This window comes from Protobothrops mucrosquamatus, unplaced genomic scaffold (genome assembly GCF_001527695.2).
Source record: "Protobothrops mucrosquamatus isolate PMUCROS unplaced genomic scaffold, P.Mucros_1.0 scaffold1382, whole genome shotgun sequence".
NCBI lineage: Eukaryota > Metazoa > Chordata > Lepidosauria > Squamata > Viperidae > Protobothrops > Protobothrops mucrosquamatus.
Window position 1 is genome coordinate 43778 of NW_015387570.1, and position 24782 is coordinate 68559.

The 24782-nt window shown below is 34.5% G+C and overlaps 1 protein-coding gene across 2 annotated transcripts; it reads left to right on the forward strand.

Moving 5' to 3' along the window:
- The first annotated feature begins 8327 nt into the window (after positions 1 to 8327).
- On the forward strand, positions 8328 to 24743 carry NUDT12 (nudix hydrolase 12). 2 transcript variants are annotated; one of them, XM_015821696.1, is made up of 7 exons: positions 8328 to 8422; positions 10093 to 10301; positions 11549 to 12129; positions 12750 to 12917; positions 17516 to 17629; positions 22637 to 22836; positions 23711 to 24743. In XM_015821696.1, the coding sequence occupies exons 2-7, from the start codon at positions 10096 to 10098 to the stop codon at positions 23816 to 23818; spliced, it is 1377 nt and encodes a 458-aa protein (XP_015677182.1). In that variant the 5' UTR covers positions 8328 to 8422; positions 10093 to 10095; the 3' UTR covers positions 23819 to 24743. The 2 variants fall into 2 exon arrangements, with proteins under 2 accessions (XP_015677182.1, XP_015677181.1); XM_015821695.1 differs by lacking the exon at positions 8328 to 8422 and adding an exon at positions 8423 to 8442.
- The last annotated feature ends 39 nt before the right edge of the window (positions 24744 to 24782 follow it).

Genomic DNA, 24782 nt, shown 5'->3' on the forward strand with positions numbered 1-24782 from the left:
CTCATAACTAATTGCTGTACTAAACTATTTCTCCTTTACTGTACTCTTTTATTGTAAAGGCTGGTCAAAGACTGTAATAAAGATATTTGATTTGATTGGCCATTGTCAAAACAAACTGCTGGACTGAATGGATCAGTGATCTGATGTAGCAGGGCATTTCTTATGTTCTGTCTCTCAGCATGAAACATAAGAATTAGATATCCAAGTGACCACATTTTTAGCCTTAATCCCCTTTCCCATCACTGCAATTTAAATACATTTTAAAAATACATGATGCAGGTCTAAAAACTGTATGATTGATAGACTGATAGACCGACCAATCTTGACACCAAAAGGAAAATTTCTTACAAAGTTCATTGCCTTAGCTATTCCAGGGACTCCAAACAGTCTGAATCCCTGGTGGTATGAGATATTTTATTGAGTCTGATATTCTACAGGAATAGAATTATAGTGTCGGAAGAGACGTCTTTTAGTCCAACTTCCTGCTCAAAGAGCGAATCCTTGGACCATATTGGAGTCCAGTTCCCATCTTTCCCATCAAGTATGATGAACAATTATGCTGGATTGAAGTTGGTTTAATACCTCTGGAGAACATCAGATCAGCATTTAAAACAAGGATGTACAATTTTAGGGAACCATAACTTCATCTTTTAGCACCTGTCTATAGCTATATTCCAAAAATTGACAGGGCCAGAACAAAGATGTAAGCAAGATTAGGGCAAAAATTAAATTTGATTCAATTCAAATGTATTTTAATATGATAAAAGACAGCTAACATCATTACTGACTATTCTCTGTTTGTGGTTTTTAAAAGCACTGTCATTAACTGCACGCAGACCTCAATGTGCACCAGAGTTTTACTGTGATGATAATTTGATTCATCATAATTCCATTCTTCTTGTTTAATACTTTAAAACACTATTTGGGGGGTAGAGTGGTCTAAACATACAGTATGATCCTCTCTTCTTCCCAAATCTTCTTCCCAAATCCATCAGCCATCTGATGGGTGCAACAAGAAATGGGCTCCATCCCTTCAGCTGTCCTGCCTTATTAATCATGATTACTTCCTAAGTGGTTACAGGACATCATCATAGGCCTACAATTCTATGCATATTTACTTGAGGAATAACACTTATCCAACTTAGTAGGATTTACTTTTCAATAGAAATAGAAATAGTTTGTGCATATATCTTGCACTGAAATCAGTTTTGGCTCTGTCATGCTCATTTACCCCAAGACAATAGTTTTAAAACAATGTATGTTTCAAGAAACAGTTAAAATTATCCATACAATGGTGAATCTGCTTCAGAAAGTGAGACTTTATCAAGTTAGCAAGCTAAGTTTTAAATTAAAGCACAACTCACTTCAGATCAATGAATTGATTTGCATGCATTTCAAGCAGGACTGCTTTCTTTGGATTTTGAGTGCTTAGTGGCAGTGCAGTTGAAGCCTCTGCATAATTAAATCTATATTTGTTACATTTCCCAAGATATTGAAACAGGAGTTTTAAAAGGCAGAAAGTATCCATTTGTACAATAGTTAATACAACATTTTACAAGAGTATTTCCTGTTTGAGTTTGGAAACTATTTATTTGTGAAAAATGCTGCTATGAAACTGCTTAGTATAGCAGGGATAAAGTAAATTTTAGCCATATATTGTCTTGTACCACTCAGTTCCATATGATCTAAATTGTGTTCAGTGATACCCTTTTTGAAACCACCTTTGAGCAGCAACAGTCAACTAACCATATTTTGGAATTGCAGAATATTTCTATTAAATTGTGTATTTGCAGATGGGTTTTTAAATAAAAACATCTAAGGAGGTGTCATACCCAATGGTGGGATTCAGCCGGTTCACACCACTTCGGCAGAACCGGTAGCTAATTTTTTGTTGCCCAGGCCCAGAATGGACTTCCGGAAGCGGCATCCACACAGAGAACCGGTTGTTCATATATTTGAATCCCACCACTGGTCATATCAGTATTCAAAAAAGAATTTCAGTAGAAACATGTACAATTAAATGTGAGATCCAGGAAGAGCATTTTCACTGAATGAGATGGATCATTATAATTTCAAACACTAGTTGTGACAAAATAAAGTTTCTGCTCTGCTTTCAAAGACAGATAAAAGAAGGAATTATTAATGTCCTGGAAATACAATGAAGGAAATCCTTCATAACGAGCAAGTGTCAACAGCAATTATAGCAAAAATCATATGGGAAGAAACAGAACTTTATGCATCCTAGAACCAAGCTTAGTCAAAATGAATGAATATTTTTATTATGGTCACTGACCAAAGTAACAAAAAAACCCACATTAAAAATAAAAATAAGATAATAATAATAAAACAAGATAAAATATTGCAGTTGGCAGTGGGTTTGTCAATGGATAATCAAAGTGTGCCTAATATTACAGGCAGTATAAACAACAAACTTAGGTTCATTCAAGGAGACTGAATCATACTGATCTGATGGCAACAACTGCACATGCAAAAGATCTGAATTTTCCAAGGTTTTGTTTTTGTTTTTTTACCAAGTATGGAGTTATGAGGCTGGTCCTTGAGTATAAAGAACACAGTGTAGCAGGACATGGGCTGTAGTTCAACAGCCCCTTAAGAACATGGCCTAATTATAATGCCTAATTCGCAAAGTCAGGAGACATTTCATTGCTCAAATCTCATTAAGATTTGAAACAATGGACTTGGAATTGAACATATTTATTTATATGATTAATTTTGTACGTTAATATATACAATAAGAGGATAATGGACAAGTAGTTCCACACATTTAGAGGATATTAAGTAGGGTAAAGTTGTTAGAAGAAATAATATCATTAATACACATTGATTTAGAAAGTCATTTAGAACACAAGCTCTTGTCAACAACTGACCATCTCTGTTTTGAAATACTTTTACAATAATTTTTTTAAAATGTAACAGTGATTATTTCTCATTTGGATTAATTTGTATATATTTAAGGGGAGAAAAAACAACATGAGATTTATGAAATGAAAGTCTTTCAAGATCTACAGTGTGACCTCGTCCTAGGGGTCTAGAATCTATTCTGATTCCCAGAAATATTCTTGTCTCAGATCTGATAGAAATTCTTTCAGAGCTAAGTAAACATAATTTGATTTTGTGGAGAATTACAGGCATCATTTATATTAAAAGGTAATACAACTTTCCCAAATTGATGACTCTCAAATATACTCAAATTTCAACTCCCAAAATTCCAGTCCTAGTATGAAATTCTTGATAATTGTAAAATCAACACATCTGGATAGGAGCAGCTTGGTATAATGGCATACATTAATCAGCCTTCAAAAGAATCTTACTTGATACTTTCAACTACAGAACACTATTCACCAAGTTTCATATCCTCTAAGTTTCATGGAAAAGATGAATACCTGGCAGTGAAATTTATGTTTATATAAGGTTTTACAAAGTGGGGGAAAGAGACTAAAAAATAAAAAGGACACCAAATTGTAACAAAGTCACCATATTTACTGATGTTTTTATTTATTTATTATTTATTATATACTTATTAGCTCATATCTTTTTTCCGCTGTCCAAAATTATTCTTAACTCACAAGAGTTTGCTGTCAATACCCCTCAAACATCAGTAAAAGAGATTAAAGCCATTACTACAGTTGATAGAGTCACTTCACCCCAGAGAAGTATCCCTTCATCAAAAGGAGACATGGCTGCCACCATCCTGTCTTAATCCTTCAGCTCTCCCAGTTAGGACTAGGGAAAATTGCTAGTTGCCTCTCATCTGCTCCTGCCCAGCAGGATGACAAATGAAACATGAAATGGCATGCAGAACTTCCTTTAATCAAAAGTGTAAGGACCTTGTGTTTATTCTTATTATATTGGCCCACCAAATGGCTAAAGTAGAGAAATGTGTCACATTCCTTCTCATAAAGGGTTAGGACAATGGAATAACTTTTTATAATGCCCAAAGTTAACAGTTCTTGGCAAGAAAATTCAAACTCAAATAATTCTGATAGAAAAAATTATCCAAAAAGTTTAAATCATAACAAAGACAGCTGAAGAAAAAAAAAGTAAAAAAATATAAACAACTACAAAGCAAGTAAACTAGTTGGGATACTAAAATTTAACAGGCTATTTAATATTATGAATGCACCTAATAACAACAAAAAGGAAAATAAAAATATTATAAGAAGTTAAACAAGAAACCAAAGAGGGTTTCGAACATAGATTGTAAAAATAATAACACCATATGCTCTAATTTAATGACAACTGGACTTGGTATGAAAAAAAAATCAACAGAAAAGAAAAAAAGAAAAAAGTCAACTCTTTGTCATATTCAGCCATTAATGCAAAGCAATTTTTATGCTCTTCAGTTCCAGAAGATCCAACTATGGTTAACCACTAATGCAATAAATGTAAGAATGTTATTACTAATTGTTCAATATACCCTGGAATCCTAAACCTATACTTAATGAATTGGTCTTGATAAATTATGCACAACCTAAAGGAATGTTATTTCTGTTGGAAAAGAAATTAAATTTGTTCCACTGATTCAATATTTAATTACAATCATCACTATAAATACATTTAGTAAGGTTGAATACCTATTTTTCACTATTTTAAAGCAATAGCAATTGTTAGGTTCAAAACACAACAATGGCAGATAGCATATTCAATCACAAAGATTGTATTTATAAAATAATTTATCATCGTACTGTTTTTTAAAAGTTTCAGCCAACTGCACATCAACCCTGCATATTTAAAGACTGGATAATCAAACCATTAGTGAAAATAATTAGCAAAGCAAATCAAGCAACAAAACGTAAACAAACAAGTAATCCAGAAGTAGAATCACTGTGCTATTTGGATAAGGAAGATTACTAGATCTCATTGATTTTGAAAACTGATTACTTTGAATGGTTCTAAACACTCCATTCTGAAAAGGGTTTCCTGGAATACTACTGGTTGGTTTAATATGCATAATGATATTTATTTTATTCAATATTTAAGTAATTTTGTTATCATGCTATTATAGGAAACATAGATGCAGTTTTCTCTTTACTCCGTTTATTGCAAAGCCTTCTAGAATTTCCAAAAAAAGGCATAACTCAGACTTAGCAATCTTTGTCTCAAGTGCTTTAAAGGCACAGACCACCATAGTAAGGACAATATGAATAGCACACTATTATAATCCAATTAAAATTAAAACATTTTGCTTTAATAATTATAAATATTTATTTTTCATCAGTTAAAACACAATCAAATTAAACAGAATTGGAATATATATACAATCTGCTTTTAAAATTCCCCAATATACATTTTATGATTCTGGGAGATGTAAATACCAGAACTGTCCCTAATAAGGCAGCATCGGTAGCCAAGTTCCCTTATTTATCTGCAACTGAATTGTATGACAGACAATTGAAAAATCAGAACATCAACTATGTAGGTTCTTGTTTAGCTTATGTTTATAATAAGTAATATTTTATCATTTTAAATGGTACAATGGTACATGATCATATTGGTAAAAATACATTTATTTGTCGGTGGGACACCAGCGTGTTAGATTACCGATTAACATTAATCGATTGGTCAAATTATTTAATGTCAGCTTCAAATTACAAAGTGATCCTCAAGCCATAATTTTAAGTTTGTTAACCAATGATAAAGATGTCCATGTGACCCCACATTATTCCCTGGATGATCTTCAGGAAGAGAATTTATATTGCAGGATTACTTGAGCAGAACATTTAAATAATTATTTTAATCAGAATATTAAATTCTACTCAAACTTTATCTTTTAGAACATCTATAATAAAAGATGGGAATTTTGAAAAAAAAATCTTTTAATATTCTGACAAATCTAATCAGTAACACCATAGTATCCAATGCATCAAATCAAAGAAATACTCAAATAAGTATTATTTCCAGTTGATTTGATGCAAACTGTCATAGCTAAGAAAAAATTAAATGTTATATAGAAAATGTAATTTACAACAGCCTCCCTTTAAGATATTATGAGTCAAAAATATATAAGATATTAATTTGTCAGAAGAAACAGAAGAGGGAAGATATTCCTAGTTATTATTAATAAATGCTTCTCTGTAAAAAGACTCCAAAATCTTTTGGAAATTAATATCCAGAGCTCTCCCTGCTCCTTCAGTCCCAGATTCTGTATATTATTCAACTTGTAAAAATGTTTTAAATCAATGTTTATGGAACAGGGACAGCCTGTCCCAAATATAATAAAAAAACATCAGATTAAATTTGCTTATCCTTCCACAGTGGGAACCAGAGTTAGAGGAGAGATGGTTGACCTAACATCAGAAATAAAATTTGGCAAGATTCTTGGCCAAGACAATATAATTATCAAGCTCCTTAAACAAAATCAGATTGGTGGGGTCTTTTATAAGTGGTTCTATTCACTGCAGTATAGGTAGTCCTTGACTTACTATCATAATTGAGCCCAAAATTTATATTGCTAAGTGAGACCGTTGTAAAGTGACATGTCCCATTTTATGACCTTTCTTGTTACAAATGTTAAGTAAATCACTGCAATTGTTAAGTTTGTAACAGTTGTTAAGTGACTCTGGCTTGCCCATTGACTTTGCTTGTCAAAAGGTCATAAAAGGTGATCACATGACCCTGGGACATTGCAACCATCATAAATATGAACCCATTGCCATGTCTGAATTTTGATCACATGATCTTGGGGATTCTGCAACGGTCACTTTTTTCAGTGAATTGTAAGTTGAGCACCATCTGTAGATAACTCTGGTTTGATCCCTTCAAGTTGGAATAGGGCTATAAGAGTCCCCCTATATAAGAAGACAGTTACAGAAAAGTCTGCCAATTATAGGTCAATCAGCTTCCCATCAGTCTTGGAAAACTTTATGGAAGACATTTAAATGAAAAAATAATTTCTTACCTTGAGGAATATTTTGTTTTAAAAAAATAATCAGGCTCCTTTTGTATCCAGCAAAAAATATCTATTTTCCTGAAAGGTAAACTTTTTTCTTTTTTCATTGATTTTTAATGCTGCTTTTGTTAATAGAATCAAACTGGGCCAAATTAGAGAATTACATATCTAATAAAGGCACTGTATTAAGATAGTATAATAATTAGATACAACAGAAAAGGTTAAAATGACATCACAATGAATAAGCAAATGAGACAAATTGCTTCCTGGCACCTACATCATAAACATGCAGCCCAAATCCTTTTTTTTTTTGTCATGAATGTCAAGAAAATTAAATAGTATATCCACCTTCTCCCATTTTGTCCATGTCTTCTTTTGCTTCTTGAGATAACCCTAAATATGAATGATTTGGTTATGTAACCTCAAAATATGTTTTTAAAACATGTTGATTTTACTGAATCACCTTGTAATTACTAAATTGTTCTTTTATTTGGTACATAAAATCAGATTGAATTGGCTCCAGGTTGGCTGAGTTTCATATAGAATAGTTGCAGAAAAAGTATTTATTATGCAATCATCCTGCCTCATTCACTGAAATTTTACCTAGATAATTGTTTCCCACCATTTCCTATGACATTATTTTGATAAGCATTGTTATGTGCAATGAATTATGATTATGGACATTCTTAAAATAATGTGAAGTTCTCTAATTTGGCTGCACTGCAATCCTTTTAATTGTGTCTCAGATATAAGATCAGGGACAAGCTGCCCCAAATTATCAGATTCAAAATAGACTTATTAAAAGTTAATAAAGTAACCTAAATTAAGATTAATTTAAATCAGTCACAATCTACACATTGCACTTTTTTTGAAAAAAAAAAAAAAAAAAGATCCCTGATGAATTAATGGGAGTTTTCATCTAGTGGGAATCCTGCTGCTTCTGGGAAGTCGATACACAACAAAAGATTTAGCATTAAACTTAGACTATCCTACATATCTGTGTGTGTGTGTGTGTGTGTGTTTTACATAATATGCAAACTATTATGTAGACAACACGCTACATCAATTCTGTTTAATCTGTTTGTCTTCCCAGTAATAAATCTTAGTGAATTCATTAGGAAAGCGTTTCAGCCTTAGCATATCTTTTGTTAAGTCATCCAAAACAAATACCAACAGTTTGCAGCCGATTCGGTGAATTGTTTCCATAGAAATACAACCTACCAGGATACTGGAGGCTGTGCCTAAATTTTATAGCTTTACAACAGTAAGGAATCTGCAAAGCAACGAACCAACCAACTGCTGCTGTCCAAAATGAAGCCCGTATTTTTGTTGTTAACGCGAGGCCAAGCACATTAAACGCATCTGCCTGCGTCTCTGTATGAGTGACTGTGAAAGAGGACTATTTAAAATACTGTTTGTACGGCTGCCGAACTACTTTTCCTGAGCAAGAAAATCCAATTCCCAAGATGCAATGCTTGGCGCTGGAGGCGTCTCCGGAAGGAGGTCGTGAAGGTAAGCGCGGCAGAGCAGAGGTAACGGAAAGTGTCCGAGGGACTTTAACTTCCTTGGGCTGTTTCCCCCCTCCTCCTCCTTTTCTAGACTTAACTGCACTCCCCTTTCCCCCAGTTCCGGAGATCCTCTTCATCGTCCGTTGAAATGTAGCCAAGTCTAATGTTGGGGCCCCGTGGGCCTTTCCTTCCCCAAGTCTGAGCCTGCAGGCAGAAGCCTTTGCCAGGCGTCCGTTTTCGAGATTCTTGCGGTGGGTGGAAAAAAGGAAAGGGGAAGCTTCTTAAAGTTACAGGGAGAATCCCGTATCGTTTCGTACAGGAAAAATGCAGATGTCTGGCAATTCAGTTCCTGAATTGGAGATGGGCTATAGACCCTCGTTTGACCTGGAAAAACTAAGGATCGAACTTGGCCATCCTGGGATGGGAAGCCACGAGGAAATCCCAAGGATGTAGGCTTGGAGGCAACTGCAATTCTCTCCCTTATTATAGCCAAGAACATTTGAAATTGAATTTTCTAATCCCAGTCTGATTCCCTGCCTGACAAATAAACTCACTAGAAGCCTGGTTAATATGAAATAAGGCCCCCTCATTTGTTTGAGGATTGAGCTCTTGTGAAGTGTGTTTTCAGACACAACATGCAAGGTTGCTGGGGAGGGAGCTGTGCGCCTTTGAATCTGTTAACAAGGATTTTGGAATTGATTTGTCACTCACCCAGAGTGAGTGATTGGCCCAAAGCCATCTGCTTGGCATCCATGGCTAAGACGGGATTTGAACTCAAGATTCCTTGCTCTTAGTCTAGCATAGGCATGTCAAACTCACAACGTCATGTGACATCACGTGATGTATCGTGACTTTTTCCCCATTGCCGGCAATAGAGTGGGCACGGTTTCGGCGTGATGCATCTGGTCCACGGGCCAGCAGTTTGACATGCCTGGTCTAGCACCTTAACCATTGGACCAAACTGGTTCTATTTACTAATGCTTAGGAAGCATTAGATTACACCAAGCAGATTCTGTAACACTTTGTATGCTACTGAATTTATTCCAATATTAAATGTGTTAAATTCTATTGAATTTATTATTGAGCTCAATAATACATCTGCTATTCTTGCAGAGCAGCATAAAGCATTTTGATGTTTGAATGTGCTGAGGAAGAAAAGTTTTCAATGTGAGTCACAGAGAAGTAGCAATAATGTTTTTATTACACCTGATTAAGCCATGTGAAATATGAAATCCTAGTGTGTTATTTCTGCATTAGTAATATACTGTATAGGTGGAACAGCCATTATGGCTGTGAGAGCTAACATCATAGAGCAAACAGTTGGCAAGAAAAGGGATTTATACTGTAGCAACCAACAATTAATCAAAAGCTGCAGTCCAAATTAAGCAGCCTGCACAAGAAAAGTAGTGGTAACTTAAAAATAGAATACAAACTGCAGGTGGTACTTTTCAACTCTGCTTTTGTTAGACTTTTGTTTACTACCCATTAACTAGAAAGCTTTATTACAAAAGAATCACTTTGAATTACTTTTCTTGTAGCCTCTTGTTTTGTTGAATCATTTAAAGGTCTATTTTCTATTGTCTTGAATTTGGTTACCCTATAAATGTGATATCAGATCAATAGAATGTGCATTGATCCATGTTTTCAGTCTGTATTACGTTTTTAATCAAACAGATTATGGAGGATAATGAAGGAAATCCAAAAAAGCAACTGATTTCTGAGCTTCACCAGCTTGCTGCTGATGGAAACAAAGCCAGACTTACAGCACTTCTGGATTATTCTCCTTCTCTTATCAATGAAACTGCTAGGAATGGTTGGACGGCCCTAATGTATGCAACTAGAAATGGTCACTTTGACCTTGTGAAGGTTCTTCTTGAGAAGGGGTAAGAAAAATAATAATGTTCAACTTGTCTAAAGTTATCACCTTGTTGAAAGTTAGTACTCTGTGAAGATGATTCTATTTGCTAGAGCAATACATTGATTTAAATTCACGGTTAAAATGAACAAAGCAAAAATTACATTAAATATAGTTAAAAGGAAAAAGGAAACATGTATATCTTGCCTTTTCACTGGAAATTCAAGGCAATGCACATGGGGTTTCATCTCATTTTATTAACTTATTGGCAATAGTGTGAAGTAAGCTGAGATAGTGACTAGTTCAAGATCATGACTGAGTGCTATGAATCTGGGTTTACATAGAATTGAGTCCTGGGAACGTGGAAGGTGTGATAAAGAAACCAAAACTAACTGCATCTTGATTGTGTTTGGTATAAAATGGAGCAGAAAGAAACTCTGACACACTTTCAAGATTTTGTTACTATACTTTATAACAATAAAATAAATTCCTGGAATTTTTATCATGTCTAATTGTCGATCTGGCTAACAACAAAGGGCTAACAACAGTTTTGAAAGGCTGTTACAGTTATTTTGAGCTATAGGTAGTCCTCGACTTACAACCACAATTGAGCCCCAAATGTTTGTTAAGCGAGACGTTTGTTGAGTGAGTTTTGCCCCATTTTACGACTGATTTTTCCACAGTTAAATGAATCACTGCAGTTGTTAAATTAGTAACACAGTTGTTAAGTGAATTCGGCTTCCCCATTGACTTTGCATGTCAGAAGGTCACAAAAGGTGATCACATGACCCCGGGACACTGCAGCTGTCATAAATATGAGTCAGTTGCCAAGCATCTGAATTGTGATCACATGACCATGGGGATGCTGCAATGGTCATAAGTGTGAAAAACGGTCATAAGTCACTTTTTTCAGTGCCGTTGTAACTTCGAACGGTCAGTAAATGAACTGTGGCAAGTCGAGGACTTCCTGTACTTTGTCATGCTTTTTCTTTCTAAGGGCTGAATTTTGTTTTTGCCTTCTTTAATGATCATCCATTCCTTTTCTCTACCTGTTGTATTATCGCTGCTCAAAAATATAACTTATTATTCCTTGTGTTCTGCAATGAAAACTTGTGATAGTTCAAAATCCTAACTGGGCCATGGTGTACTTTATTGTGTTCAGTTTTGATATTATGTTACCAGTGAGATTAGGATTATTTTTATGTTACCTGATATATGACATTCTGTCTGAAAATATTATCTAAAAGTAACTTTTTGAAATTTGTTGTTTTAAAGGTGTGACAGGTTCAGGACCAATACTTCAAACCAGACTGCATTGGATATTGCTAGATTTTGGGGCTATAAAAACATAGCTAATTTATTAGCTAATGTGGAAGATGGATTGGAGCCATTTTTCTTCACTTATCAAGTCAAACAACAGGAGCATTATTTTTGCAGGATATGTTTGGATAGGAAAAGTGAGAAGAGAGTAGATTCAAAGTGGCTGAGCATGAAACAGAAGGAACCCACAACCATATATATCATTTTTTCCCATTTAAATCCTTTAGTTACATCAGATGATGGTGAACGTAGTTTCCAGTATCCAAAGGTTAAGCTTTCTAAATTTTTCTATAAGGATATAAAGAGATATCTGGAACAGACTGAAACTGTCACTACAATTTTTCTGGGAGTGGAACCTCAAAGAATAAATGTGAAAGATTCGAATACAGACAAAAAAGATGAGAATGGCCTAATTACCTGGTTTGCACTTAGTATAGATTCTACAGCTACTGACAGTTTTTTACAAGAGCATCCAGGTTGTTATTTTCTTCATCCACCAATGCCTGCACTGCTACAATTCTCTGAAAATGAAGCTGGTAAGAAGGTCTTTTTGTAACATTCCTAATACAGGTTGGGTCACTTTGTAGGTATTTCACTTTACTTCGTGTAAAATTAGTTTAAAAATCCCTGCTTTGATTTGGGATTCAAGGGATTCTGATGCACATCCTTAGTTGTTTCTAGATGAACCATCTATAACAAGTTTTAGCTCATGTTATCTCTATGTGATTATTACACTCTACTGTAACAGATTGTCTTAATTTCTAATTAATTTGCAAGTCTACAAATTAGGCATTGATAATTTATTTACAGAACTTGTTTGTCTTTCTTGTCTCATTTTCTCTTTCATTAAATTTCCTTTATTTTTTTTTTATTAGAATTATGTTTTTGTTAATAGCTGAATGTCAGAGAATTGTTCTGATTACACTTCTGTTGATAACTTTTAACATGCTAACATTTAAGGACTAGGCTATTTCGATGTTCTAAAATATCACAAATGTAAAGGTAATGACAAAAAAATCTTTCCAACAATGTACAAACTGTTAATGCAAAAACTAAATTTTGCATTGGTTTTTATGATAAATTGGAAAGTTCATGTTGCTGTATATGCAGAAAAGAAACTGGGTATTGACCGAATGTTTTATATGACAATTTTTAGGAGTCATTGCCCAAGCCAGATCTGTGCTAGCATGGGATAACCGATATAAATTTTGCCCAACATGTGGCAGTGCAACTAAATTAGAAGACGGAGGCTACAGGAAATCGTGCATAAAAGAAGACTGCCCCAGCCATCAGGGAATTCATAATACATGCTTCCCAAGAGTTGGTAAGAGAATTGCTAGCATGTTGCTATTTTCTTTGCTAATGGCAGTAAGAAAAATCAGAGTAATATGTAGAAATATGAATTCTGACATGCCTCTGAACTCATGCATTAACCTAAAAATTAGAGCTGTATGTATGGCATAATAGAACTACAGGTTAATAATGGGAGAAAAATGGATAGTCGGCAGGTAGAAAAACCATGTCAAAGCATGGCTTTCAATGTTTTAAAACAATTCCATTATTATTTAGTCAATGATGAGAAGTAAACATATGTGCACAGTCAATGTAATTACAGGTAGCCTTCGACTTAATAACAGTTAATTTAGTGACTGTTTGAAATTACAACATCAATGAAAAAAGTGAATTAGGACCATTTTTCACACTTACGACCATTGCAGCATCCCCTTGGTCATGTGTTCAAAATTCAGAAGCTTGGCAACTGACTCATATTTATGACGGTTGCCGTGTCCCAGGTTCACGTGATCACTTTTTGCAACTTTCTGATGAGCAAAGTCAATGGGGAAGCTGGATTCAGTTAACGTGTGTTAATAACTTAACAACTGCAGTGATTCACTTAACAATTATGGCAAAAGAAGTCATAAAAGGAGGCAAAACTCACTTAACAAATGTCTCACTTAGCCACAGAAATTTTGGGCTCAATTGTGGTTGTAAGTTGAGGACTATCTGTATAGGTAAAACTTATATGAGGGTATGGCAGTGGCCTCATAATCAGACGTCCAGTTCAGTTATCCAGACAATCACCTCTAGTGTTGCTTCATGCAGATATAGGGAACTGGAGAACGCATGTTGTGGGCAGTCTTGCACAATATGTTTAATAGTTTGCATATCAGCACCACAGTCGCAACAAGGGGAATCTTTCCATCTCCACTGATATAGGGCAGAGGCACTTCTTCTGGTATCACATCTAATTTTGTTCGATTTTGTCTAGACAGAGTGAGGTAGAGGGGTCTGGTAAAGGATCACTAATAGTCAGGCCACAAAAAGGTACCTTGGACCATTTCTTTCTCCAGGCATTCTCGGGTTAAAATGGCTAGATGTTAAATGAATAACTATTTTCCATGCTGACCTACAGGATTTCAATCCTGTGATGGTCTATGCATTGTCCTGGCAAATTGGAAGGGCCTTGTTGTTCAGCATCCTTGAACATAGCGAAATGAGAGCTTGTTGTCTTCTAATGTGGGGCAGTATGATATTGCTAAGGAGTGGGATGCAATGTTCCAGTGCACAGGAGTAGGATGCAGTGTGACAGAGATGGTACATATTATCTGGTTGGACATCGACCATTTGGGTGTGGAAGCTGTTAAGCCACACGCTAGCTCAATATTCAGATGGGGAATAAACCAAAGCTAAGACTGTTGTTCATAGGGCGTTAGCATCAGCACCCCAGGATGTTCCAGTCAGTCTGTTCAGTAAATTGTTGTGGCTTTTCCATTTTTATAGATGTTTTCTCCAAGCGTTACCAGAAGATTAGTGATCTGTCCAGTGTTACCCCCAGGTATTTTGGAGAGTCATTACATTGTAAAATACAGTTCCAAAACTTCACTGAAGGCTGATAATTTGCGTACCTATTGCTGAAGTGGAATGTGGATACTTCTGTTTTTGTTAAGCTTGATTGGAAGTGTCAACAAACAGTTCTGGCTGATTTACAATATTGATCTTTAAATTTATTATTATTGTTATTATATAAATCATTTGCATCAGTGTTAGTTTGTATCCAAATTTTCACAAGTCCATGCATATAACATTTCCTTGGATATAACATTTCCTTGTGTTTTTCATATTTTCAGCATTGCCTTTGTACATTTTTTATAATTAATCTGGTGTCATACACCAATGATAAACCATTTTATATTTTTTTCTTAAATTATGACACATTGTAAATTTAATACCAGTTACCCACATTCTCTACCAAGTGTCCAATTCTGCATTATAACCAAAATTAATACCCATTTCTCTTCTAAAGAATGCTTCTTTTGCTCAGGTTAATAAATGTGTCTGTGGGCAAAACCTGAGTTTATATTTGTTTCATACCTTAAATATGGCACTTCTTACACAGTGATTTTTAAAAACCATATTAACTTTAACATACCAGAAAATGCCATGCCACTGAAACCTTCCAATTCTAAGATTCCTTTATTTTTCGAAAAACCCATTCTTTCATCCAAGTTAAATATGCTACAAAATATACAGTTTTTGTACATCTTCCATAAATATTTGCAAAGACAAAAATAAAGCAATAGACATCATTAAAATTAGATTCTTCCTTTTTATTAGTATTGTATGTGCATATGGATAAGCTAAGTTTGTTTACTGATATATCCTATAGTTAATAAATTGTACACTGATACTCATATGTCACTTCAACCCTCCTGCCATCACAAAAATACTCTTCAATATTTTCCTCTGCAGTTGAAAAACAGGACTGCTTTAATGCTTGCAAACATCTTGGGATTACAAAGTTGCCTCATGAGTCCTGGGTTATGGATGGACTAAATGTAAGATCAAGCATTCAGAGATCTAAAAGCGGACATTTTAAAAATGTGTTTATAGCCACATAATTATAGGAGTCATTTGAGAATACAAGGCACAGTGGGATCTGCAGATGGAGGGTAGAAGTCAAAAAAGGCAAGCTAAAGAGATACATATGTGTATGTAAGATGCATAAACACAAGAGATCAGCTTAAATTTCAGTACAGCTTCATTGTCAATTTTTATTCCTCCCCCCCACACTTTCTATGGATGCTAATGCAAAGCAGTACAGTACATCTGATTTACTATTCTGAGTAAACATTATACCACTATGTTCTCTCTAGAGATCTTGAATTCTCTCTCCTTTCCTCTTGTTTATAAAGTACAAGAGGTATAATGTTCAACAGATATAAGCAAGTTTAAAGTATTTAAATGATTATTCCACTATATACTCTATATTCTTACTTGTTTTTACCCTTATATATTTATTTGCAGTTAATTTTAAAAAGTACATTTATATCTTTATTTAGATCAGTTTTACATAGCTGCTTACTGTTAATTTCATATGTATTTCTGTTACCTTCTTTGCTTCCTTCTCAAGATGTAGATGTGTTCCTTATCTTTTTATTTTCCTTTTGGATCTTGGTTGATGCACATTCTTTATATTTCCTACAAGTTAGTTGAAAGTAGGAGTAAATATCTATTATATATTCAAATAACTAAAAAAGAAAAAATGTGATCAACATGAGATATGCAAGATTGCTGAGCCAACAGTTGGTAATTTCAGTAAAATTTCTTTTAACAAAACAAGGAGTCAGCAAAATTTGAAACTCCTGCTCAATACTTTATAGCATATAAATTTGCCATAGGCCATCAGTCTTTGAAGCATATTTACCTAATGGGATTGTCATATCTGTCATTTTGAGAGGATAAGATCAGAAGCCAACAAAAAGGAAAAAAATGAAAAGAGAATATTGAATATAAAAGTATGAAGGAACTGGGTTGTGTATCTATACTTTAAAAAAAATTATTAAAAATGCAAGTTCTGTGACAGTAACCATCATATCATACATCACATTTTTTTCACCATATATTTTGTCTGTCTTCTTTTACTACACTTGCAAATCCTACAGATAGGCAGAAGAAAGAGTGGACAAAAGGAATGGTTATGTAGGGATCACTGGTTGAAACCTCTTTCAATATCTTTTTTTAATTTTTTTGAAGGACATCTTTCTGAATGAAAATGTCAAAACCTGACAAAAGAGACAGGACTATGTAGCAAATTCAGGTATTAAATTGGTGGGAAAAGATAGAGGAAGAGAGAAAAAGTGGGGAGAATACAGAATAGGAAGAACTAAGTAGAAAAAAATTGTCATACAATGCAGAGCTGTTATATTTAGTATGTTTTAGAAAATAATATTCCTGGAAGGGCTACAGTAAAAGAGAGTGCAGCAGCTCTGATTTCAGTTGAGTGTTTCCATCCAGTTGTTCTTGGATTCTACCAAATATGCTGTGTTTCTATTTGTAGAAACAAGCAGGTTGTCACGTTTTTCCATGTTTTTCTTCTTTTTATTAACAGACCATTTACATGTTGCCTTTTTGCTTCAATAATTAATAATTAAAGACTGGTCTGATTAAAATTATAATTAAGGGAAAACTACTAACTACATTATACTAACTTAATCTTATTGTCCTTTAAACATTGCATTTGGAAATCAAAACATTATCACCAAGCCATTCATCTATAACTGGACGTTGCTGAAAGCAAAAAATCCTGCTGATTAAATTGCTGATGTCTATAACTGGGTCACTTATTCCAGTGTTTTTATCAAAATCATGCAGCATCTCAGGCAATTTACTTCCTGAGTCTGGCTTTCGGCCTAGCTAGGTACATTCCCAGAAGGCATCAATGTTAAAGAAAAAAACATGATTTTATTTTTTAAAAAAATTCTGCAGTACATTTGCCTAGCTACAGGGCTTCTTGTGAGAATTGGGTTTCAGGCATTGAAAGGAGATAGCAATACTAAGTAAGAATGGGTAGGCTTCTGCTTCTTGCTGCTTTTTTGTAAAAGGGATTTAAATATTTATGCTTCTCCTTAATTTCTGTTTCAGATCCTGTAGTGATAATGCAAGTCATTCATCCAGAAGGCAACCATTGCCTTTTGGGAAGAAAAAAAAGATTTCCCCCAGGCATGTTTACTTGCCTTGCTGGATTTGTAGAGCCTGGTAAGTTTTATTTGTATGTATAATGTCAGTTTTTAAACTTTTTTAACTTCTTTCTTTTGGGGGGGGCAGATGGGGGAGGAAACAACAGGGACACCTGATTGAATTGATTTCTAAATAGCAATTTCTTTGATAAAAGCATGTTACCATTTCTGCTCCTGAAGAATGACTAAAATTCCAGTCACATGTATATTAAGGATCTTTGCAATAGGTTTATATCCTACTTCCATTCAGGCACAGAGGCTCAGTGGCTTAAAAGACACTGGAAAAGATCTATACTTCAGCGGTTCAGGTCCTACCCCACGTGACGGAGTGAGCTCCCATCACTTGCCTCAGCACCTGCCAACCTAGCAGTTCAAAAGCATGTATATGCAAGTAGATAAATAGTTACCACTTTGATGGAAAGACAACTGCATTCGGTGTTTCACCATATGCTTTACACTCCGGCGTGATGTCATGCTGGTCAATGACTGTGGAAATGTCTTTGGACAGTACTGGCTCAATGACTGAAAGAAACAGAAATAGCCACCGCCCCTAAAGTCGGCTATGACTAGCAGAGTAAAACCACATGGAATCCTTCTTTATCTTCATTCAGGAACTCAAGGTAACATTCATAGTCTTCATTTCACAGAAGACTCTGAGGTACCTTGGCTAAGGAAGATGAGTGGCCACCAATTACCCATATGAGTGTCTGTGGTTGGACTAAAACATGGGTCACTCTCCAGTACTTCCTTCACTCTCTTATTAACACAGTGACACATACAGAAGCATAGAAGAACTCAAATATTCGAATGATTAAACATTATAAAAGCAAGATGAGAATTCAAGTTAGAAGAATACATGAAATGCAAGCAGTATAAATTACAATTAGAAAATAGGGAGCTAACGTTTGGGCATCAATTATATGAGCATGGTTGGGATCGCTAGTAATTTGAACAGGGACTGCTAAAGAATCTGAGTTTAGTCAATTTGTGAGCTGGAACAATGAGAACGTTCAGTTGCCTGCCTTAGCAAACTTGCCAGTCTTAGAAAAAATTCTTGGTTAGAGCTGAGCTGTGTTTTCCAAAGAAAACAAGTCAATTGCTTGAAGCAGCGGTAGAGTTTATTTGACAACAAGACAGAGTCATACCAATTGAAAGTGGCCATAAATTGTAATTTGAAAGCAGGTTTTTTTTTAATATAGGAAAGTCTATTGTGCCTAGCAAGCATGCAAATTCAGCCTGTCTTCTAGGGATTATTAGAGAGCTCACCAGGTCTGTAGGGAGGAAATGCTGTTTGCCGCTCTGCAGGGTTTTATAATCACTAGCTTTTGTGAGTCAAAGTGGTGACTTTGAGATGAAGGTTTGGAGTGAAACATTGAAATGAGGACATTTCATGTCTAGAGAGGATTTTCTTCATTTTAAGTAGGTTGCTGATATTTGCCGAGTTCCTAGTTTTGTCAGTTTCAGCCTAGGGATCAGAAACAAAGGGAAGGTTTAAGCAGTCTTTTGTTTTATTGTCTGGAGTTCGGTTGGGAGGTCAAGAAGGAATGGAGGACAAAGAGTGACATGGAAGGCAAAGGATAACATAGGACTTTGGTCTTCCTACCTGAACGATAATGAAGCAGCAGTTGGTAAGAGGAAAAGAAAGAAATTGACCCAACAGATTGAAGTAAAGGAGGAATTTAGAGGAGGATCCATTTTGCTGAATTGTCTTAAAATTGCTTAGGGAATTAGAATTAGAAGCTACACAAAGAGAATTTAAACTCAGTTGTTTCAACTGGATTATTGTTTTAAACATGTTGTAAGAACTAATTAAATAGCTTGTGTGGCGTGTCTGTCTAGATATCTAGAAAAAAATCTGGAAAAGTGACCCTGAAGCAGAACAACATTGTTCTAAAAAAGGAATTTAGGTACAAAATTTATAGCAGACTAACAGATTGTAACAGGGATTTCCCACTGTTCAAGATTAAAATAAGCAAGAGAGTATCTTTTTACTCATTTAAGGAGAAATAGAAAAAAAAATGGAGGGCGAAGGGGTTCTCCATGATATATAGCAAGGAGAAAAATCCACCCGGAGAATAGCTGATAGATTTGAAGATACCTATGGTCTATGGTAATCAATTCAGGTAAATTGACTAAGGAACTTGTCCATCACTATGTCATTCCCTCTTGCATATTGAAACCTCAAATTTTAAGGTAGACACTCTATTTGAGAAACCCTGCAAAAATGTTTTTAAGCTCATATTTTATTACATTATTCAAGTTCAGTCCCTGAATAACTTCACAGCAGCTTTCTTGGCAGTTTTTCTCTTTTCTCTTATATTCCCTGCAGAGGAATAAATAAGAAATATTTCTCGGTATTGATAGTATCTGGTTCTAATTAGGAAGCAAGATTTGGATCTCTTGGGATAATACAGGAACAGTGTGGCAGAAGTTTTGTCATATGCAGATTCAAATAAAAATGAATAAAATTGGTTTGCAGGGAAGGTAATTAACATTCTTTCATGCAGAAAGCACAAAAACAGAAATCATGTTTAATTGCGCCTTGAATAGATTCATCAGAGGAGTCAAGATAGCATCCTGCTCACTGAATAGGACTTGAGGATAGGTAAGACAGCAAAGCAATTTGTAAATATATGACTCTTTTATGACTAGCAGCTTTATAAGCTTTATTTATTTATTTATTCATTTGGGCAGTTGAGAGTTGCAGAACATGGGCCAGTAATAACTTTTAGTGCAGTGTTTATTTTAATTTAGCAATTTTAATATATATGGACTTCAACTTCCAAAATTCTGCCAAGTTTGAGAAATACTGCTTTAGTAAATTGGACTGGAATTTCAGGGAGGATTATTATTATTATTATTTTGGAAATCCGGTATTCATTGGGAGAAAAGTCCTTCCAAATACTCCAATATTCCTATTTCAGAGCTTTAATGGTGAAAAATGTCAGTAAATAATTTTAGCTATTGTTGTCATAATATATGGTGATATTTCTAAGGTACGATGAATTTCAGAAATGATGCTGATCTTGATTTGATATGACTTTTATTGTCACTTTGTTTTGCTCTTGAAATTAATGCACAGAATGCACAGAATAGAAGTTCTGCTGAACTGTTTCTAAATTTGTTGCAGTTTGGTAGTAATACAACCCATAATATTTTATTTGTTCTGGGTTTAAATCTGAAACATTTGGTGAACATATAACAGTAATTTTTGCAGGGCAAGGAGGACTCCTCAATTTTCCAGCCATCTCTCCCTGGACATCCCATCCTTAGTCTTCCCAACACCTTTCCTAATGTTCTCCCTCACTTCTTCTCATTCTCTATTAATACACTGGCCTCTGTGCTGCTCCCTTACTGATAGCAGTAAGGAACATGCCCTAAAGCAGTACCTTTATCCTTCCCACTTCCCCTCAATTGCTGCTGTTCATGCAATGTATTGTACTGCTCCTATCTTCTCAGTGCTTTCTCTTCCCTGCTTCAACATCCCTATGTGGCATGGCCAGGGAAGCCTCTTTACCATGCCCTTTTTTTCTCCTCTTATTTTGCCCCTGCCTCAACCTTGTACCACTGTGCTTCAATCCATTTTTGGAACAAAACAGCCCTGTTTCAATCCAAATGCAGACCAGACTAGCTGATTACAAATGGGGGTGGGTAGGTTAGGGGGCAGGTGGACCATTCAGAACTGGATCATGCATAGAGCTTTTTGCATGATCCCCAAAATATTTATTATTTGGTTGAAATGCACAGATGCCTAGAAAAGACATATAAGGCATATATGGTGCTATTTGGGTCCATCGAGAGATGATTATGAAATAATCTATCTACTGCTCTTTAGGGTCATGAGGGTTCTCAGCAATAAGTATTGGTTTGACAGTTACTGGACCAAGATTATTAGTTATGGTGGGAAATGTGTAGGAAACACCAACCTCTAAAATAATCCTGTGATCACTAGATTGTTTTTCCTATATATATATCCTATATATCAGTATGCAGCCTCCAGAATCCTCTCCATATAATGTTATTAAGCTTCATAGCACGCTGTCAGAATTCAAATGCAAAATGCCATTTTAAGTATTCTACTACTGTTGTTTTTTATTTGCGTGTTTTGATTTTTTTAAAACAATTCCCTGCCCTACTTCAGCTATGTCAGTTTTTGTCTGTACAATATGTCTATCATTTAATAGGATAGTTTGGTTCTCAGCATGAAAAAAATTGTTCAGTTGTGCTATAAAAGTGCCATTAATGAAGGTCCATGTGTATCTAAAAGCATTTCATTAGTTTGAACTTAATAGATGCACTGAGCTAAAAATGAAAGAAATATTAAAATATTTGCATAATTACAGTCTATAGCTGTTATTCTCAAAGCAGTTTGTGAGTCCTCCTTTCTTTATTTGAACTGGAGCTGTCAACATGCTTTGAAATGCAAAGATCCCAAGCATCAACTCTTGAAAAATTATGTTCAGATAATTAAAAATGAGGTTTGAAATCTATAAAGCCAAACAAGTAATTGAAATCTCATTGCAGTCTTTAATTAAGATTAGCATAAAAATCTATTACAATTTTCATTAATACAATTTTTGCACATCTTTTTCCAAGATAAGTCTGTTCTTTAGAAATTTAAATTATTAAAACGTATTCCAAATGTTAAGATGCTGCAAGACATTTGTTGTTGTAAGTATTCCCTCCCCTTCGTAGGCACATCCTGTTACCCTGTGTGGATTCAGTTTCTTTATCTTGCTGGATATCCGTGTACAATAAAACTGGGAGAAAAAGTATAGAAATGATTTAATTAGACTTGAAAATACGCTCATTGGTAAAAGCAATCTTTTGAAATTATTTGCTTACATTGCTTTGACCTTTTTTGCTTTTTGTGAATGAATTTTTCTATTGGAAATAGTTTATGCTCTGATGGTTGAATAGCCACAAGAAATTGCTCAAGAAAGTTTCATATCTTTTGGAAATACTTTAAAGCACAAGATACAATTTTTTCTTTGTCAATTAACTGTTCCATTTTTTTGTTGATTAGGGGAGACAATTGAAAATGCCGTTCGAAGGGAAGTAGAAGAGGAAAGTGGAGTTAAAGTGGGCCGTGTTGAGTATGTCTCTTGTCAGCCATGGCCAATGCCCTCCTCCCTAATGATTGGATGCATAGCAGCTGCAGTGTCTACAGAAATTAAAGTTGACAACATTGAAATAGAAGATGCCCGCTGGTTCAGTAGAGAACAGGTAAAGTTCAATTTAATTTCCTTTTCTTATTGATTGTCTTCAGAATGCATTGGTTAGGGCATACAATATGGATGTGCTTTTTCACTCAGACAAATTAAACTTCTTACTCTCCTTATTGTACAGTGATTACACTGAAATTGAAAATTATATGTTGGTCAAAGAATTGATACAAGCAATTGTTTCTCTGTTGCGCCCATAGATCTTGCCAGTAAGTTGTGTAGGTACATTTCATTGAAGACTATTAGAAATACATTGTTTTCACTCCAAGCGTAATGATCTTCCTGATTCAGTTTCACAATATTGTCTCCTTGGAGATATCAAATAAATTAGGTGACCATTTTTATTAGAACAAGATCTAGTTCCATAAAATATTTCAGGCTATTGGTGTTTAGGTAAACACTGTTAAAACAATTATTTCATAAAGTGATTTGCTTCCCATTCATATTTTCTTCATTACCAACTTTGATGACCTGGCAGAATGATCAGTTACATTCTCTGGTTTAAATGGATGCTTTCTACATGTTCATTTTAAGAGTGAAGAATTATTAGCAAATATCCATTGTTTGTTCGTTGAAACTTAGCTTAGCTTGTTGAAACATATTTTGAATCTAATACATTGAAACATTGATGTTTCAAAAAAAAAAAGGACCAATGCTTTTAATCTATGGCTTTCCCTTCACCAGATTTAGAAATAGAAAAGGGAGTAGATCATTCCAGAAATAGTAAACACTACCTATATAGGAAGTAATGGACAGATATGAGATTTGCCCAATGTCTTCTATAAAAAAAACAGTTGGGTATTAATCTTAACTACTGTCTTTCAATTAGGGTGAGCTTCCTGTTCTGATTTTTTTTTTTTTTTTTTGCATTTCAGATAATAGAGATTCTCAACAAAAAGAACCAAAATATTTTTGTGCCACCACATCAAGCCATCGCTCATCAGTTGATAAAACACTGGATTGGAATGAATGCTAATCTTTAAATTCAGCAAGCTATATATTTGCATTGCATCATATCTGTATCTTCTAAGATAAAATTAAACTTAATGTAACTATAATAGTAATTTTAAAATTCTAATTCCTTCGTTCTACACCCTCCTGTAATTACTCCCTGTAATATTTATGCTTACAGTTCTTTTAACAAATTTTGCATTGTCAAATGTTGCCTAATTTCTTGATAAATAGGCTCATAAAAGCTTATTTTACTAGGAAATAAGTTGGGTGTTCTCTTAGCAAGCACTGTATATATAGTACCTATGACAGCCTGATTCAACCCACTGACCTCGAAAGGTTTTGTTTTTTATGTAATTAAATTTTTAAATGAGAAATGTCCAAAAATCTCATAAGATAAGCCAAATCTTATGAAATCTCTACATTGATAGCCAAGCTCATATCATTATTATTATTATTTGGAGGAGTCATAAAATTGCAAAAGAGTGATACACTTGAAATGATTTATGTTGCCTTGTATTGAATATTAAGTAGTATTTTATCATTAGTTCATTAAACATAGCAAAATCATCAATATAGTATCAGTATAATATTCTTACCAATGTACTATGCAATTCTTAAAACGAAATTGTAAAATTTCTATTAAAAGAATAGACATTGCATTACCAATGCAAACTAAAATCTCATTCCTGTAAGAAGCTTGCTGTGTGTTTTGCACAGCATTACCATTAGCATTGCTAAGTCATAAAGTTATAATTTGGTATTTCTGGATATATTTGCATTAAGCAGGCTCAAAAGTTGCTTCAACATAACCAGATTAAGAATTGTTCTAAATGTGTCATCAATATTACATTAATATTATTAAGTGTTTAAATTGAGAGAAGTTTGGAATTAACAAGCTGACTTTTGGCTGTTTTTGTCCCTTGGAGCTCTTTAATAAAGTCTTTCTAAATCCTTCAGCTGTGTGACATCTATTAAAAAGATTTTGCCTCCGTA

What these genes read in the sequence shown, in the direction of transcription:
- NUDT12 (XM_015821696.1), top strand. Translation starts at nt 10,096, where the DNA reads ATGGAGGATAATGAAGGAAATCCAAAAAAGCAACTGATTTCTGAGCTT. An exon ending in ATTCTCTGAAAATGAAGCTG is followed by an intron (nt 12,130 to 12,749) that starts GTAAGAAGGTCT and finishes GACAATTTTTAG; the next exon opens with GAGTCATTGCCCAAGCCAGA. An exon ending in TGCTGGATTTGTAGAGCCTG is followed by an intron (nt 17,630 to 22,636) that starts GTAAGTTTTATT and finishes TTTGTTGATTAG; the next exon opens with GGGAGACAATTGAAAATGCC.